Source organism: Arachis hypogaea, chromosome 15 (assembly GCF_003086295.3).
Source record: "Arachis hypogaea cultivar Tifrunner chromosome 15, arahy.Tifrunner.gnm2.J5K5, whole genome shotgun sequence".
NCBI classification, from domain to species: Eukaryota; Viridiplantae; Streptophyta; class Magnoliopsida; order Fabales; family Fabaceae; genus Arachis; species Arachis hypogaea.
In genome coordinates this window covers 67,867,317-67,881,299 of record NC_092050.1, presented here as the reverse complement: position 1 = coordinate 67,881,299, position 13,983 = coordinate 67,867,317, and the positions used below count along the sequence as shown (strand labels likewise).

The 13,983-nt window shown below is 38.3% G+C and overlaps 1 protein-coding gene across 1 annotated transcript; it reads right to left on the bottom strand.

The window, feature by feature from the left end:
• Nucleotides 1–12,731: 12,731 nt before the first annotated feature.
• On the bottom strand, nucleotides 12,732–13,616 carry LOC140179226 (uncharacterized). The gene is made up of 2 exons (XM_072217893.1): nucleotides 13,354–13,616; nucleotides 12,732–13,278 (listed from the first exon to the last, which is right to left on the bottom strand). Exons 1-2 carry the CDS (start codon nucleotides 13,614–13,616, stop codon nucleotides 12,732–12,734), a joined length of 810 nt encoding a protein of 269 aa, XP_072073994.1.
• Between the last annotated feature and the right edge of the window lie 367 nt (nucleotides 13,617–13,983).

The following is a 13,983-nucleotide window of genomic DNA, read 5'->3' as shown; positions in this document are numbered from 1 at the left end:
CGAGTTCGATATCGGTACTCTTTGATAAACTTAGAGTTGCTAATACTTTATCATATATTTTTATTTCTTATATGTAATATATATATATTTATCCCCATATGTATTATTACTTGTGTTTTAATATATTTACTTTCATAATATTCGTTTAAGATATTTATAACTTGAATCGCTGACTCAACAGTCTGAGGTCATGACACACGCCCCCTCCCTTGCCACCACATCATCATCACTTCATTCTTCTTCCCTCATTCAATAAACTAAAAGAAAAAATAGAGAGAGAGAGAGAGTCGTGAGTAAGAGAGAACAAGAACTTCCATGGAACCGTAACCTTTCGAGCTTGATTTCTTGAGCTTCGTAACTCCCGTAAAAAATCTAATTTAATTAAAGTGTTCATATCTTCCTCCTCTTCACGTTGACATCACTTTTGTTTGGGAGAAATCAATAGTGGCGCCGCTGATCATCCATGCATGGTTCGGCCAAGTGGGAGCAAGGTGGAGTAGCTAATTTTTGACGTTTTCTTCTTCAATTTCTTGTTCAGAAGCCTTCTCTAGAGCTTTGGTTGTTGTAATTCTTGTACGGAGGTAGAGTTTGGTAATTTGATAATAATTAAATGTGTCTTGATGTGTGATTATTGGTTTGATGATTATTGCTTGAAGTTGAATGAGTTTATACTTGATTTTTGTTGAAATTTTGATGATTAATGAGCTTTATGGTTCGGTCACCAAGAACAGCCCATGAATGAGTTGTTATTGATGAATTTGGGGTTGATATCAAGTATAATTTAATGAAAATTTTGATAAGATTTGGTGTTTGGAAGGTTAAAGTGAACTCTATGAAAAATCGGTAACTGAAAAGCTCGAAAATGGATTTAAAATCAAGTAATATTTTGAAAGATCACAAGAGAGGGTTTCATTTTTGTGAAGGAGTGTTTGTCACCAACACTAAATTATTTTAGAGTATGAAAATGTATGATAAAATATCGGGGTTTAAAATAGTAATTATATAAGTTTTGAGGGTATTTTGAGTAATAAGTAAAAGTTTAGGAATAAAACGAGTAGTTTATTAAAGTTCAGGATTATTTTTAGAATATAAAGTAAAATTAGTGATTTATAAAATATTGGGTTGAAAAGTAAAATATTTAAAAGTTTGAGATTTAAAACAAAATTTCTAAAAGTTTAAAGATAATTCTTTAATAAACTAGTTTTTTATATCAAAATAAAAATATTAATATTAATAATCTTTTATTATTATTATTATTATACTCATACGAATTTAATTATTTTTTGTTTTACTAAAGATATTATTTTATTGAATAAGAAAAGAGAGGTAAAACAATTATAATTCCTAAAACCAATAGAAAGACAAAGTTAAGTTTAGAATCTTATGATTCTCCTTTCATGAGATATTGAAAGCAAGAAAGTAAAAGAATGAAGAAAGAAAAGCAAATAATTAAGGAGATCTCTAACACAGGAGAGCAGAGAGAAAAGGCCAAAAGAATCTAACAAACCTCTGCCACAGGAGAGCAGATAATAAAAAAAAGAAAAGAATGTATTAACTAAAAGGGTATCTGCCACACGAGAGCAGATCTCTGCCATTGGAGAGTAGATGGCAAAGATAAAAAGACTCTAAAAGACTATCTGCCATATGAGAGTAGTTGCAACCCTGTTTGGGCCGTAGTGCCAAATGTAACGCGAGGACACCCGTAGGTTACATTGCTTTTCCAGATATACATGAGTACGCCAGGCGCTGTGCTTATGAGTCAAAGTTCACTTACAGAGGTTTATGACATGCATACATGGGAACTAAAATTGTTGTGCCTGTAAGACAAGGGTTTCTTACAGAGGTTATGCCATAACGTGCTTAGTTGACTAAGCTCTGGAAAAGCCATATCTGACCAAGGTGTTGGATTACTCAGGAGCGGGTAGAAACCGACAGATAAGCTCATTACCTGCACTAGGAATAAACATGTATCATATTATTTGCGTATATTTTCTGTGAAATGCATTGTCTGTGCTTATGTATGTGCTGTGCTTAATTTCTGTGTTCTCTAAACATTTAGCTGGTTGTGTTGTGTTGATTATTGTTGCTGGTTGTGTTGTGTTGATTATTGTTGCTGGTTGAGTATATAATAAAATGAATCTAACTAGCTACCCCAACTCTACTAAGGACTTTCCAGTTCTTACTCCCTTTTTTCCCTTCCTTTATATGGAGACAAGAGTGATCTTCTATGAGCTTGATTACCCGTATATCTACGAGGACCTGGCGTATCGTAGCTGTAGAGCCTCGAGTACGCTTATATGTGTTATGCGAGCATCTTTTTTAGCACCCTATCGATTCCCCAAACTTCTACCTGGACACACCGTATGAGTTTTTCCTATCGTGGCTTCATCCAGACGCATACCACCATCTTTTCTCGGAAGGACTTGGACATCATGTTCTAGCACAACCAGTGGATCAGGAAATTCCTGAGCCTATAATGTCACGTTTCTTCGGTGCACAGGCAGGGGATCAATTAGGTTCTCCAGCAGAAGGATTATATTAGATACCTACGATCGGACCTGTATTTTCGATCGATATGAATGGACCTGTGTTCTCGATCAGACCTACATGCCTAGAAATTAGTAGTGATACCAGGAGTTCTCAGGAGATTATCATGATTTTTGATGATGATGAAGACCCTAAGGAGGACCCAGAGATGACAGAGATCATATCTTCTGGTAGTGAGGCTTGACCATGGAAAGCTAGAGTTGGCAGCTCGTGTTGACGGCGCTTAAGCTTAGCACCAGTATTTTGGGTTTAGACTCTCACTTTTTGTTAGACCCATAGAAAGACTAGTATTTTGTTAGATTTTCTGGGTTAGTTCAGGGAGCCAGACTACGGGTTCTTCTATGGGCCAAGCTCTGAAATGTCAAGTGTTTATATATGTATATATTTTGGATAATGCATGTATTAACTGACCTCTTTTTGATGACGTCTTTGTGACTACCTTGCTTATTCTTGTATTTTATTTTCTATACTGTTGTTCATATATGTTGATTTAGTTTTACGTATCCTTTTGTATAAGAAAAGGATTTTTTGAAAAATCGATTACGCACTAACAAGGTTACAGGCTTACTATTAAATAATAGTTATATCTAGGAAACAAGTTGGTAACACTTAGTTTTTGGTATGATCATGACATACTGGAAATTGAATCGTTACAATTGGTATCAGAGTAGTTCATTCCTATTAGAGCCTGGAAAATGGACTGAATCATGCTTTACTGCATGCTCTGCTTGTGTGTCTCATGTTGTCAAGGTATCTTTGAGATACATTTGGCATGAATGTCTATGAATGCTTATTTTGGGAATGTCGTGCTTAACTTGAGATATTAAGACTGGTCACCATAATGTTGATTGTTTGGTGCGGATAAGACCTCAATGGTTGTGAATAGGCATAGAAATTGAGTAAGGAATTTGAGAGGATGAATCATATGAGGCACAACTATCTTTATAGCTATTATGATCTCCATGGCTATGGCTATGTGAGATATCGGTGCCATAAGGAAAGGACCGATCTCTTCATCAGGATGGCTGGAAAGAAATAGATCGTTGGAAGATGGATCATCCTGGTAGGCTTTGTCAATTTGGATTAAATGTCTGCTAAAATTGCAGTGAACTTGGGCATATAGAGAAAAATTATCTGAAAAAGTTTACTCAGGAACCAGCTAGATCCCAGTAATAAGGACGGGTATTTTCCCTGACTACTGATGATGCTGTGTACTAAGACTCCCTGATCCACTGTCAGTTTTATGTCAAGACTCGTTTCCTAATTGTACTGTATGACTCAGGTGCATTGCATTCCTTTACCTCTTTAATTGTTGCACGTGAGTTGGGATTGGATTTCTCAAAGTTGAATTTTGATCTAGTTGTTCATACACCTACATCTCAAAATACCTTGATTAGCTTAGTATGCCAACATTTAACATTTGATTCAAGGGTAGAACCTTTATAAATGATTTGGTCTGTTTGCCTTTGCATGGTCTAGATATTATCTCAGGGTTAGATTGGCTACCCAAGAATCATGTTTTTCTTGACTGCTTTAAGGAAACTAAAATTATTCTACCTGATGACGTGCATATTGGACTAGTATTATCTAATGTTTTTTATTTAAATTATTTAAGAGTCACCTTTAATGGGAGTGAGAGTGAGGGGTACGTTCTATTAACAGCTAGCTCAAGTAGTCGTGAACCAAGGTTGAAATGGATTCGAGTGGTAAGAGAGTTTCTGGACATCTTCTTGGAAGATGTACCTGAGTTTCTTCCTCAGCGAGACAGAGTTCAGCATTGATTCGATAGCACCTTATCGGATGTCACCACTGGAACTAGCAGAACTAAAGAAGCAGTTAGATGAGCTACTTGGGAAGACGTTTACTCGTCCAAGTGCATCACTGTGGGGAGCTCCAGTACTATTGGTAAAAAGAAGAATGGAGAAATGAGGTTGTGCATAAATTATCAGTAGTTGATTAAAGTCATTATTAAGAATAAAGTATCCACTTCCTTGGATATACGATCTGATGGATCAACTGAAAGGCGTGGCAGTATTTTTTAAGATTGATTTGCAATGAGATTATCACCATATTCCGGTAAAAGAGGCAGATATACCGAATACTGCATTTAGGACCAAATACGGACATTATGAGTATACAGTTATAACTTTTGGACCGACTAATCCTCCTGCGGTATTTATGGACTATATGAACCATTATCTTTTGTTCGTATCTAGATTAGTTAATGGTAGTCTTTATAGATGGGATTCCCATCTATTCTAAGAAAGAAGAGGAACATGAAGAGCATTTGAGGATTGTACTGCAAATATTAAGGATACGAAAGCTGTATGCAAAGTTATCGAAGTTTGAGTTTTGGGCAATCAAAGTGGCATTTTTAGGACATGTGATTTCACATGGAGGAATAGCAGTAAATCCCTCACAGATTGAAACAGTTATTGAAGTTTGGAGTTTTCTGAGATTGGTTGGATACTACTAACGGTTCATTAGAGGATTTTCGTAGATAGCCTTGCCTTTGACACGACTTACCCGAAAGAAAGTTCCATTCAAGTAGACAGAGGAATTTGGGAAGAGTTTTAAGACTCTAAAGGAGAAGCTGACGACAGCACCAGTTTTAGCATTACCAGATCCACAAAATATTTTGAAGTTTATTGTGATTCTTCTTTTAAAGGTTTAGGATTTGTGCTGATGGAACATAAGAACATGGTAGCTTATGCTTCACACCAGCTGAGACCACATGAGAGGAATTACCTGATGCATGACTTGGAATTAGCTGCGGAGGTTTTTGCACTCAAGATATGAAGGCATTATCTGTATAGAGCACAGTTTGAAGTTTTCTTTTATCAGAAGAGTTTAAAGTACATCTTTGATCAGAAGGACCTCAACATGAGACAGAGGTAATGGATGGAGTTGTTAAAAGACTATGAGTTTAAGCTGAGTTATCATCTTGAAAAAGCGAACGTAGTTGCAGACACTTTGAGTCGGAAGAGTTTAGGTGTTTCTTGGATAATAGTGGACAGATTAACCAAGTCAGCATATTTTCTTCCAACCGAGTTGATTATACTTTGGAAAAACTTGCCCGATTGTATATTGAAGAGATAGTACGACTGCATGGGGTACCTTCATCAATTATTTCTGATCGGGATCAAAGGTTTACATCTAGGTTCTGGGGAGCTTTTCAGAAGGCATTTGGAATAAAATTGCACATGAGTACAATGTGTCACTCTCAGATAGACAGGCAGTCAGAGCGGACACTCTAGACTTTATAAGATATGTTTAGATCTTGTGTAATGGAATTTCAAGGGAACTGGGACAAGTATCTGCCCTTGATTGAATTCATGTACAATAATAGTTACCAGCAAAGTATCGGGATGGCGCCTGTAACGGCCTATCCCCGAAAGGCGCTTTTTCGGGATCAAACGAAAGTTTTATGGAATTTTTAGAGATTTTATTACATAAGCACCTCTGCTGCACAGGTGCTGTGTCATCAAGCTACTGAGTTAGCAGCTGACTACACCAGACATCTTTCCTAATATAAGTAGGCATGTCGCCTGAGTCATAGAAACCTGCATTTTTGAGCCACTTTGGGTCCGGCTCTCAAAATTCTAATTTTCATAGTTAGACTTGTTTTGACGAGCCAGTTTTGAATTTTGAAAAAAATATATATATTAATATAATATTCAGATATTATTATTCTTTTAGAAATATTATATTATTATTTCATCAGTTCACCCCACAGTCACTTAATCACTTCACCCATTAAGACATCACAAGCTATTCTTCAACCCGCTCCAATCAAGAGAACCCTTTGTGCATAATTCTTTTCTTGCTTGGGGACAAGCAAGATGTTAAGTTTGGTGTTATGATGCATGCGCATTTTTAATTATTTTTAGTTATTATTTCTTTAAGTAAAGGTAGTGATCTAGTATTTTCATTAAGATTTTCATGCTTTTAATCAATATTCTTCGTGTTTCTTTTCTTGAATAAAGTTTGAGATTTTCCTTTTTTTTATTGAGATTTATTGGTGTTTTGATCAATGCTTCTTGGAGTTATTTTGTGCTTTGATAAGTGTAGGAAATGAAATAAGGATCAAAAGAACAAAGGAGGAAGCCAAGGACACGCTTTGGAACGAAGGACACACTTTGAAGGCTTAGGATACACTTTTCCAAAACCGAAATTGAGCCTGGAAGCTTTGCCGTCCAACATGGTGGAAGTGGCATCCAACGGCATGTGTACGCACGTTTTGGCACGAAAAGGGGTGTTGCACGTACGCATGCCTCATGCGTATGCGCAAGTGGTGAAATAAGCAAAATCGGTCATGCGTATGCATGACCCCCGTTTCACGTCCCACGCCAATTTTGTGACGTCCTATGCTGAAGCAAAACAAAGCATATTTTGAGCCAAGAATTGAAGCATAGTTGCAGGTGTCCCACGTCTTTCATTTGGCATGGCACGACAAAGCAAAATAAAAGCCAATTTGGGACATTCCTTGAAGAAAAAGTGTGGCGTCCAATGTGGTTTGCATGCTTCTCCACGTCCAACCTCCAGTGTTCCAATTTCTCATTCATTACTCAATTTGTCCAAGTTTTCAAGCCCACGAAATCAATCTCAATTTAGTTGAAAATAATATAATCTGAATTTAATTTGAATTGGCATTTAGAATAGGATATAAATAGAGGATGAGAGGACTTCTCATGGGACCTCTTCTGCTCACTTTATCCCACTTCTTTCATTTCATTTTTTGTAAGCCATGAGTGGCTAATTCTCCTTTCATTGGGGAAAGAAGCTTTTTTGAATTTAATGAATCAATTGTGATTTACTCTTCATCTTCAATTTATCTTTCATTTGTTTCTTTAGAAAGAATCTTCGTTCTTCATTTCAAGGATTCAAATGTCTTGGAAAAAATTTTGAATCTAACTTAAATTCCATGAGAACTTGGAAAAGGGATCATATGAATTGTGCTTGAAGATCTTTCTTCCAATTCTTGTGAATTTGGGTTTGGGATTGATAACGTGACATTTAATCAACCCATATCTTGATTCATGAAATTGTGTGGCTCTAAATTAGAGACCAATCTTCATCTCTTCTCATGAACAACTAGATCAAAGAATTGGCAATTGATCAAGTTAAGAGAGATTGAATTACTAAGGAATATGATTTGTCAAGAGATCAATGATTGTATGATTGAAGATTGAGATAAATACCAATTGATCCAGAGAATTCAATATCTCTGTACTCTAATGATATTTCCTTATTCTCTTATTTCCTTTATTAATTGCTTTCAATTAATGTTTATTTAGATTACTTCTTCTACATTCTTGCAATTTACTCTTCTTGCAATTTACTTTTCCAGCATTTACATTCTAGCATTTTAAATTTTCAGTAATTTAAATTTACATTCTTTACTTTCAAGTCATTTATTACTTCCATTTACTTATTGCTCAAGTCATTTAAATTTTATACTTATATTATCAATTGTTCCTCATCAAATTGTGAATTGTCTGACTAGAATACTCAATCAATCATTGCTTGTTTAATTTCTTAATCCTCGTGAGAACGATGACCCACTCACCGTGGTATTACTTGATGCGATCCGGTGCACTTGCCGATAGTTATGCGAAAAATCCTTTTTATAGTCGTAGGCGGTGAGCCAGTAACCATTTATAGGGTGATTCCACCTTTGATGGTGGGTAATTACTCTCTTTTGTTAGGGAGGTTGTTGAGATCTCCTTCTTAAATTAGTAGAAGAGATTATAGGAGTTGGTTGTTTATTTAAACAAGTCGAGATGAACTCATGCTGTTGTGCCTGACCTTTGTGAGGTCGAGTAGATTGTGGCGTGGATCTGGACTCTTGTCCTATAAATTGTTGAATAGACTTTATTCATTTTAGTCCTGACTTTGAGTTTTTGAGTCAGAGTATGAACATATATATTATTAGATATATTTATATATTAACAAATAAGAAAGTATAAAAAATTTGTCAAAATGAATTATAAGAATATAAGATAACATGGCATAACGCAACATAAACTATACACTATCATTTGTTAATTAGTATCAATTAATATATAAATACATAACTTATTTTAATTGAAGAAATAAATTTAGGAAAGAGTAAAGTATCATTCTTGTCCCTAACGTTTGAGGTAAGTTTTAAAGTTGTCCCTAACGTTTGAATCGTCCTATTTAAGTCCCTAACGTTTTAAAATTGACTCAATTTTGTTCTGCCGTTAAGAATCTATTAATGGAATTGATAGCGGGACAAAATTGAGACGATTTTGAAACATTAGGGACTTAAATAGGATGAAAATGTTGGTGACAAAAACGATACATAGAAATAAATTTTAATTTTATCCTTCATTAATATCAATCTTTTACTGTACATAATTATTCAATTATTTTTTAATCACATTTAAGTAAATTACACTTAATCACATTACTTTGGTTCTAAATAAATTTATTTTTTGATAATTTTATTATTAAAGATTTTTACTTATCATGAAATATTTGTAAAATGACTAGAATCACATTATTTTATGGGCAATGTACTATATAAAATAAAAGAGAGAAAGCTTTACCTGAATGCAACATTTGCAAAGTCTTTACGTGAGTGTTCTTTTTTGTTTACTATGTAAACCGTGGGAGCTAACCACGGTTTCTAATTTGTGCATAAACCGTGGGAGGCTTGGACGGTTTTCACTTAGGAAACTTTGAGCATAAACCATGACTACTCACCACGGATTATGAAGGAAAATCGCTACCTAGAAACCGTGCTTGGTCACCACGGTTTATGAAGAAAAAGCTGTGAGCATAAAATCCTGTTGGCTACAACGGTTTATGCTTAGAGTAGTATAAATACATAATTCGTGGATAGTCGTCACGGTTATCATTTATGCCAAACCAAATTTTGTTGAAGCTGGGAGGTTGAGAGAGTTTGAGGGAGAGGCTTTAAGGTTTTGGTGCCATTTGGGGGGTGGAGCCATGGAGGACGAAGCTCGCATGTACCGACTAAATGGCGTTGCGCACGTGGCTGGATACATCGAACAAGAGGTTAGTTAGTTAGTTAGTTATTATTATTATTATTATTATTATTATTATTATTATTATTATTATTATTATTATTATTATTATTATTATTATTATTATTATTATTATTATTATTATTATTATTCTGAGATGCTAGTAGTAGTATTATTATTAGCCGTTATTATTACTATTATGATAATTGTTATTATTATTAATTTTATTTTTATTAGTATTGGGAGTTGTTAGTATTATTATTATTGTTATTGTTAGTACAATTATTCTTGTTGGTATTGTTATTATTGTTATTGTTTTTATTATTGTTGTTGTTGTTATTATTAGTGTTAGTGTTACTGTTATTATTATTCATATTGATGTTATTGTTATCCTTGTTAGTAACTGTTGTTATTGTCGTTATTATTATTGTTATTTTTTTAATTATTGTTATTACTATCATTAGAGAAAATAGAAAACCAATGTGGGTGTATAATAATTTTTTTAAATTATATTTGCTGTTATTAGTATTGGTCGTATGTTAAGGATTTTCTTACCCACATGTTGCAGCCTACTAGGGTTATTAGCGGTGTCAGGAGACAACAGAATATGCCTTTACACGACCGGATTATACTGTATCTGGAGATCACTAGCTTGTATCACCTCGCTAGGCTGAACAGTCAGTGGTTCTGGGTTGATGAGCCTCTACTTAGTGCATTCGTTGAGAGGCGGCATCCTGAAACCCACATCTTTCACATGCCGTTTGGGTAGTGCACCATCACTTTGCAAGATGTGGCATATCAGCTGGGTTTGCCCATTGATGGGGAGGCCGTCAGTGGGTGCGTAACTGACTTTGAGAATCTGATGGAGAACGAAAGACCAGCATGGGTGTGGTTTTGTGAGTTGTTTGGCGAGTTACCGCCGCAGAATAAAGTCAAGCTGATGACGGTGTGCTACACATGGTTCCATGAGAGGTTTTGGGTTCTCCAAGCAGACGTGAATGAAGAGACCGAGCGTATATACGCGCGTGCTTATATTCTGATGTTGTTGTCCTCTCAACTGTTTGCGGACAAGAACACAAACCGGGTTCACCTTCGCTGGTTGCCTTATTTGGCATCGATGGACGACTTGGGTAGATATAGCTGGGGCTCGGCTGCACTGGCCTGGTTGTATAGATGTCTTTGTCGTGGGACAAACAGAAACGTTGTTAACTTGGCCGGGCTACTACAGCTTCTACAGTCTTGGATTTTCTGGAAGTTTCCCAGTTTGAGACCTAGTGGTTTTGATGTGTTTGGGTTTCTGCTTGCATCCAGGTACGGTTTATTATTTTCGGTCCATAACTTGTTCAACTTCATGTGTTGTTGTGCGTTATGACATGCTTTCAATGAAACTTGAAGGTGGGCTACATATCTACCGAGAAACGATGCAGAGGATCAAAGAGTGCTGTCAGCACGCCTTTCTTTGGATAGATTGCGTGTCCGCGATGTGAGTCGTTTAGTTATTTCTCTTACAAGTAGTCGTTCATGTTTACTCTTATGGTCTTACCTAACATTACCTTCTCCAATACAGTTTGTGTAGGATCCTTATTCTTCTCCCAAGGTTGCTGCTGTTGTTCATCCGGAGATACTAGTTGAAGAGCACCGTAGGCTATGGACGACGGTCACTAGCCTGATATATTTTGCTGTGATTGAGTGGCATCAGGTGGATAGGATGGTATCGCAGTTCGGGGGTGTTCAGCATCTCCCTCAGTTGGCTCTGAACATAGATTGGCTCCATGCGAAGGATGAAAGGGGTGGAGATCGATGGTTCCCTAGATATTATCAGGAGTGGCATTTGCATTGGGAGAACTGGGTTGATTCAGTTATACCGGTCGATCGAGTAGCTAACCCCAGTCCATCAGCTGAGTACTTGGACTGGTGGTGCCGTGTGGCCCACAGATTCCTATCCCCAGATGTTGTATTTCATAATTCTAGACCGATTGTTTTGACCGAGGAGGCTCATCACAGAGGATCGTCGCAGGCACCTCCCAGGGTGCAGGTTCCTGACAGACCGAACAACAGGCGAGTGGATCGGCATCAGTGTATAGGCACACGTACCACCGATCGAGAGTGGCGATGGCTCGACGACCGTTTGGATGAGGACCTAGGTGGTGCTGATGATCGAGGTGTTGTGGATCATCGTGTTCCTCCACGTAGAGCCAAACGGTAGGGTGGGCGGGATGGTCGTGGACGGGCTCGAGGTAGAGGACCATTCACTGAGGATGATAGTGCTCAGCACACAGTTCATGAGGATGTTAGAGGTTTGGACACAGGGATGGATCAGCCCACCTACGATGTAGAGGGTAGCTCTCAGCTGTTTGAGAGTGTCGGGCCACAGGGATTCGCTGACTTTACTACCGCGGCCATCGGCATGGACATCGACGATCCTATTAGTCAGTCAAGAGTTCTTTAGGGATATAGCAGACATGCTGAGAGACGACGATGCGACCCATTATAGGCCACAGATGCCTGAGGTTCATTCTCAGTTTGCCGAGTACCAGCCACCGAGTCACGATGTTCAGCCTCAGTTGCCGGTTGACCTCAAGGAGCCTGCAGCTTCTCCATCTGACCCATGGTTCGCGTTAGGAGTGACTCCAGCATCAGCATTCACCGCCGTTCCACCACAGACATCCACAGCAGAGGTGGTTCAGCGACCGAGGAGGATGCGGCGTCCTCCTTTGTGTAGCACCGGAGGTCACCTGCTTGGTCATTTCGACGATGATGATAATGACACCATCGAGGATTCTGATTAGTTATGTGTTGTTTTTACATATGGTGGGAACTATTTTGATTATCTTCTTAGCATCATCTTTAGGGTTTTATGTTTCAGACTGTTGTTGTATATTATTTGATATGTATGTGTCTTATATATGTTTTAGGATCTACGGTTACGAGGTAACTTGTCACAACTATTACACGCATTCATAAGCATACCAACGTGTTTCAATTAAACATCTAAAATAAAAGGAGTTAAACAGACGAACTTAATACACTGAACAAAGGAATGACATTCATTGACTCAATACCTAACATTACTCAAATTAAGAATTTCTAATACAACTTAGACAACAACAACGAGATCATAAACGTCATAATATCTAACCATCCCCGACAGCAGTACGTGTTCGCTGGTCACAGTTCCTCCGTGTATGACCAGGCTAACGGCAGAGGCCACAGCGCTTCGGGTGGTTCTCTTATGTTCCGATCAATAGCCTTCACCAATGCCTGACAAAATTCATGCCTAGATCCAAGTTGTGCCTCTGCCGTCAGTTCGCGGACCACGAATAGCTCAGCAAGCCTCCCGTAAGTTGACTTAACTAACGAAGTGACCGAGAGGTTGCGAGTTCCCTTTAACACGGAATTCACACATTCACTAGTGTTGGTTGTCATGTGCCCAAACCGTCTACCGCTATCCTCGTGTTGGGTCCACTTGTCATACTCCATCCGGTTGGCCCAGTCACACATGGCCGGATTCTTAGTCCGTATGATGTCAAACCAGTAATAAAACTCTGCTTCAGTTTTTGCATAGGCAGCATTCACCAGCATCCTCCTTGCATCTTTACCTTTGAAGCTAAGGCTAAAATTCGCTGCCACATGACGAATACAGTATGCTCGAAAAGCACGTGGAGGCAGCCAACCATTCTCAGGGGCCTCAAGTGCAGCCTTGATGCCATTATGTCTGTCAAAGATAACAAAGATACCCTCCTGTGGTGTCACATACGCTCGTAGGTTGGACAAGAAGAATGATCATGACTCCGCATTTTCTCCCTCCACAAGGGCGAAGGCTATCGGGAGGATGTTCGAGTTCCCATCCTGCGCTATCACCAATAGTAACGTGCCTCCATACTTGCCATATAGGTGGGTACTGTCAATACTCACGAGGGGCTTGCAATGCCGGAAGGCCTCGATGCAGGGTGGAAATGTCCAAAAAAGGCGATGAAAGTACACCGTTGACTCATCGACCTGATCCCCAAGTCGAACAGGAGAGGTCTTCAACACAGTGACTATCCCAGCCATGGTCGACTGTACCCCTAGCATCCAACGTGGTAACTCGGCATACGACTCTTCCCAATCTCCATATATTTATGTTACTGCCTTCTGTTTTGCCATCCAAACCTTCCTGTAACTAGGCCTGAACCCGTAATCAGCTTCTGTTGCTTGTTGCAAGACCTTTACCGTAACCGCAGCATCCGCCCTAACCAATGAAAAAATCCTCGCACAGATAACGTGGTAATCAAGCTGATGGTGATCACTGAAAATAGAGGTGGCCAAGCAAGTGTGTGGACCGTTGTACCTCCTAACCTCCCAAGTGCCCTTTCGTGCACAAAGCGATATGCGAATCAACCAACTGCAACCCTTGCCGAACTCCTTGCATTTGCCATGA

What these genes read in the sequence shown, in the direction of transcription:
- LOC140179226 (XM_072217893.1), bottom strand. Translation starts at nt 13,616, where the DNA reads ATGGCTGGGATAGTCACTGTGTTGAAGACCTCTCCTGTTCGACTTGGG. An exon ending in GTGGAGGGAGAAAATGCGGA is followed by an intron (nt 13,279 to 13,353) that starts GTCATGATCATT and finishes TATCTTTGACAG; the next exon opens with ACATAATGGCATCAAGGCTG.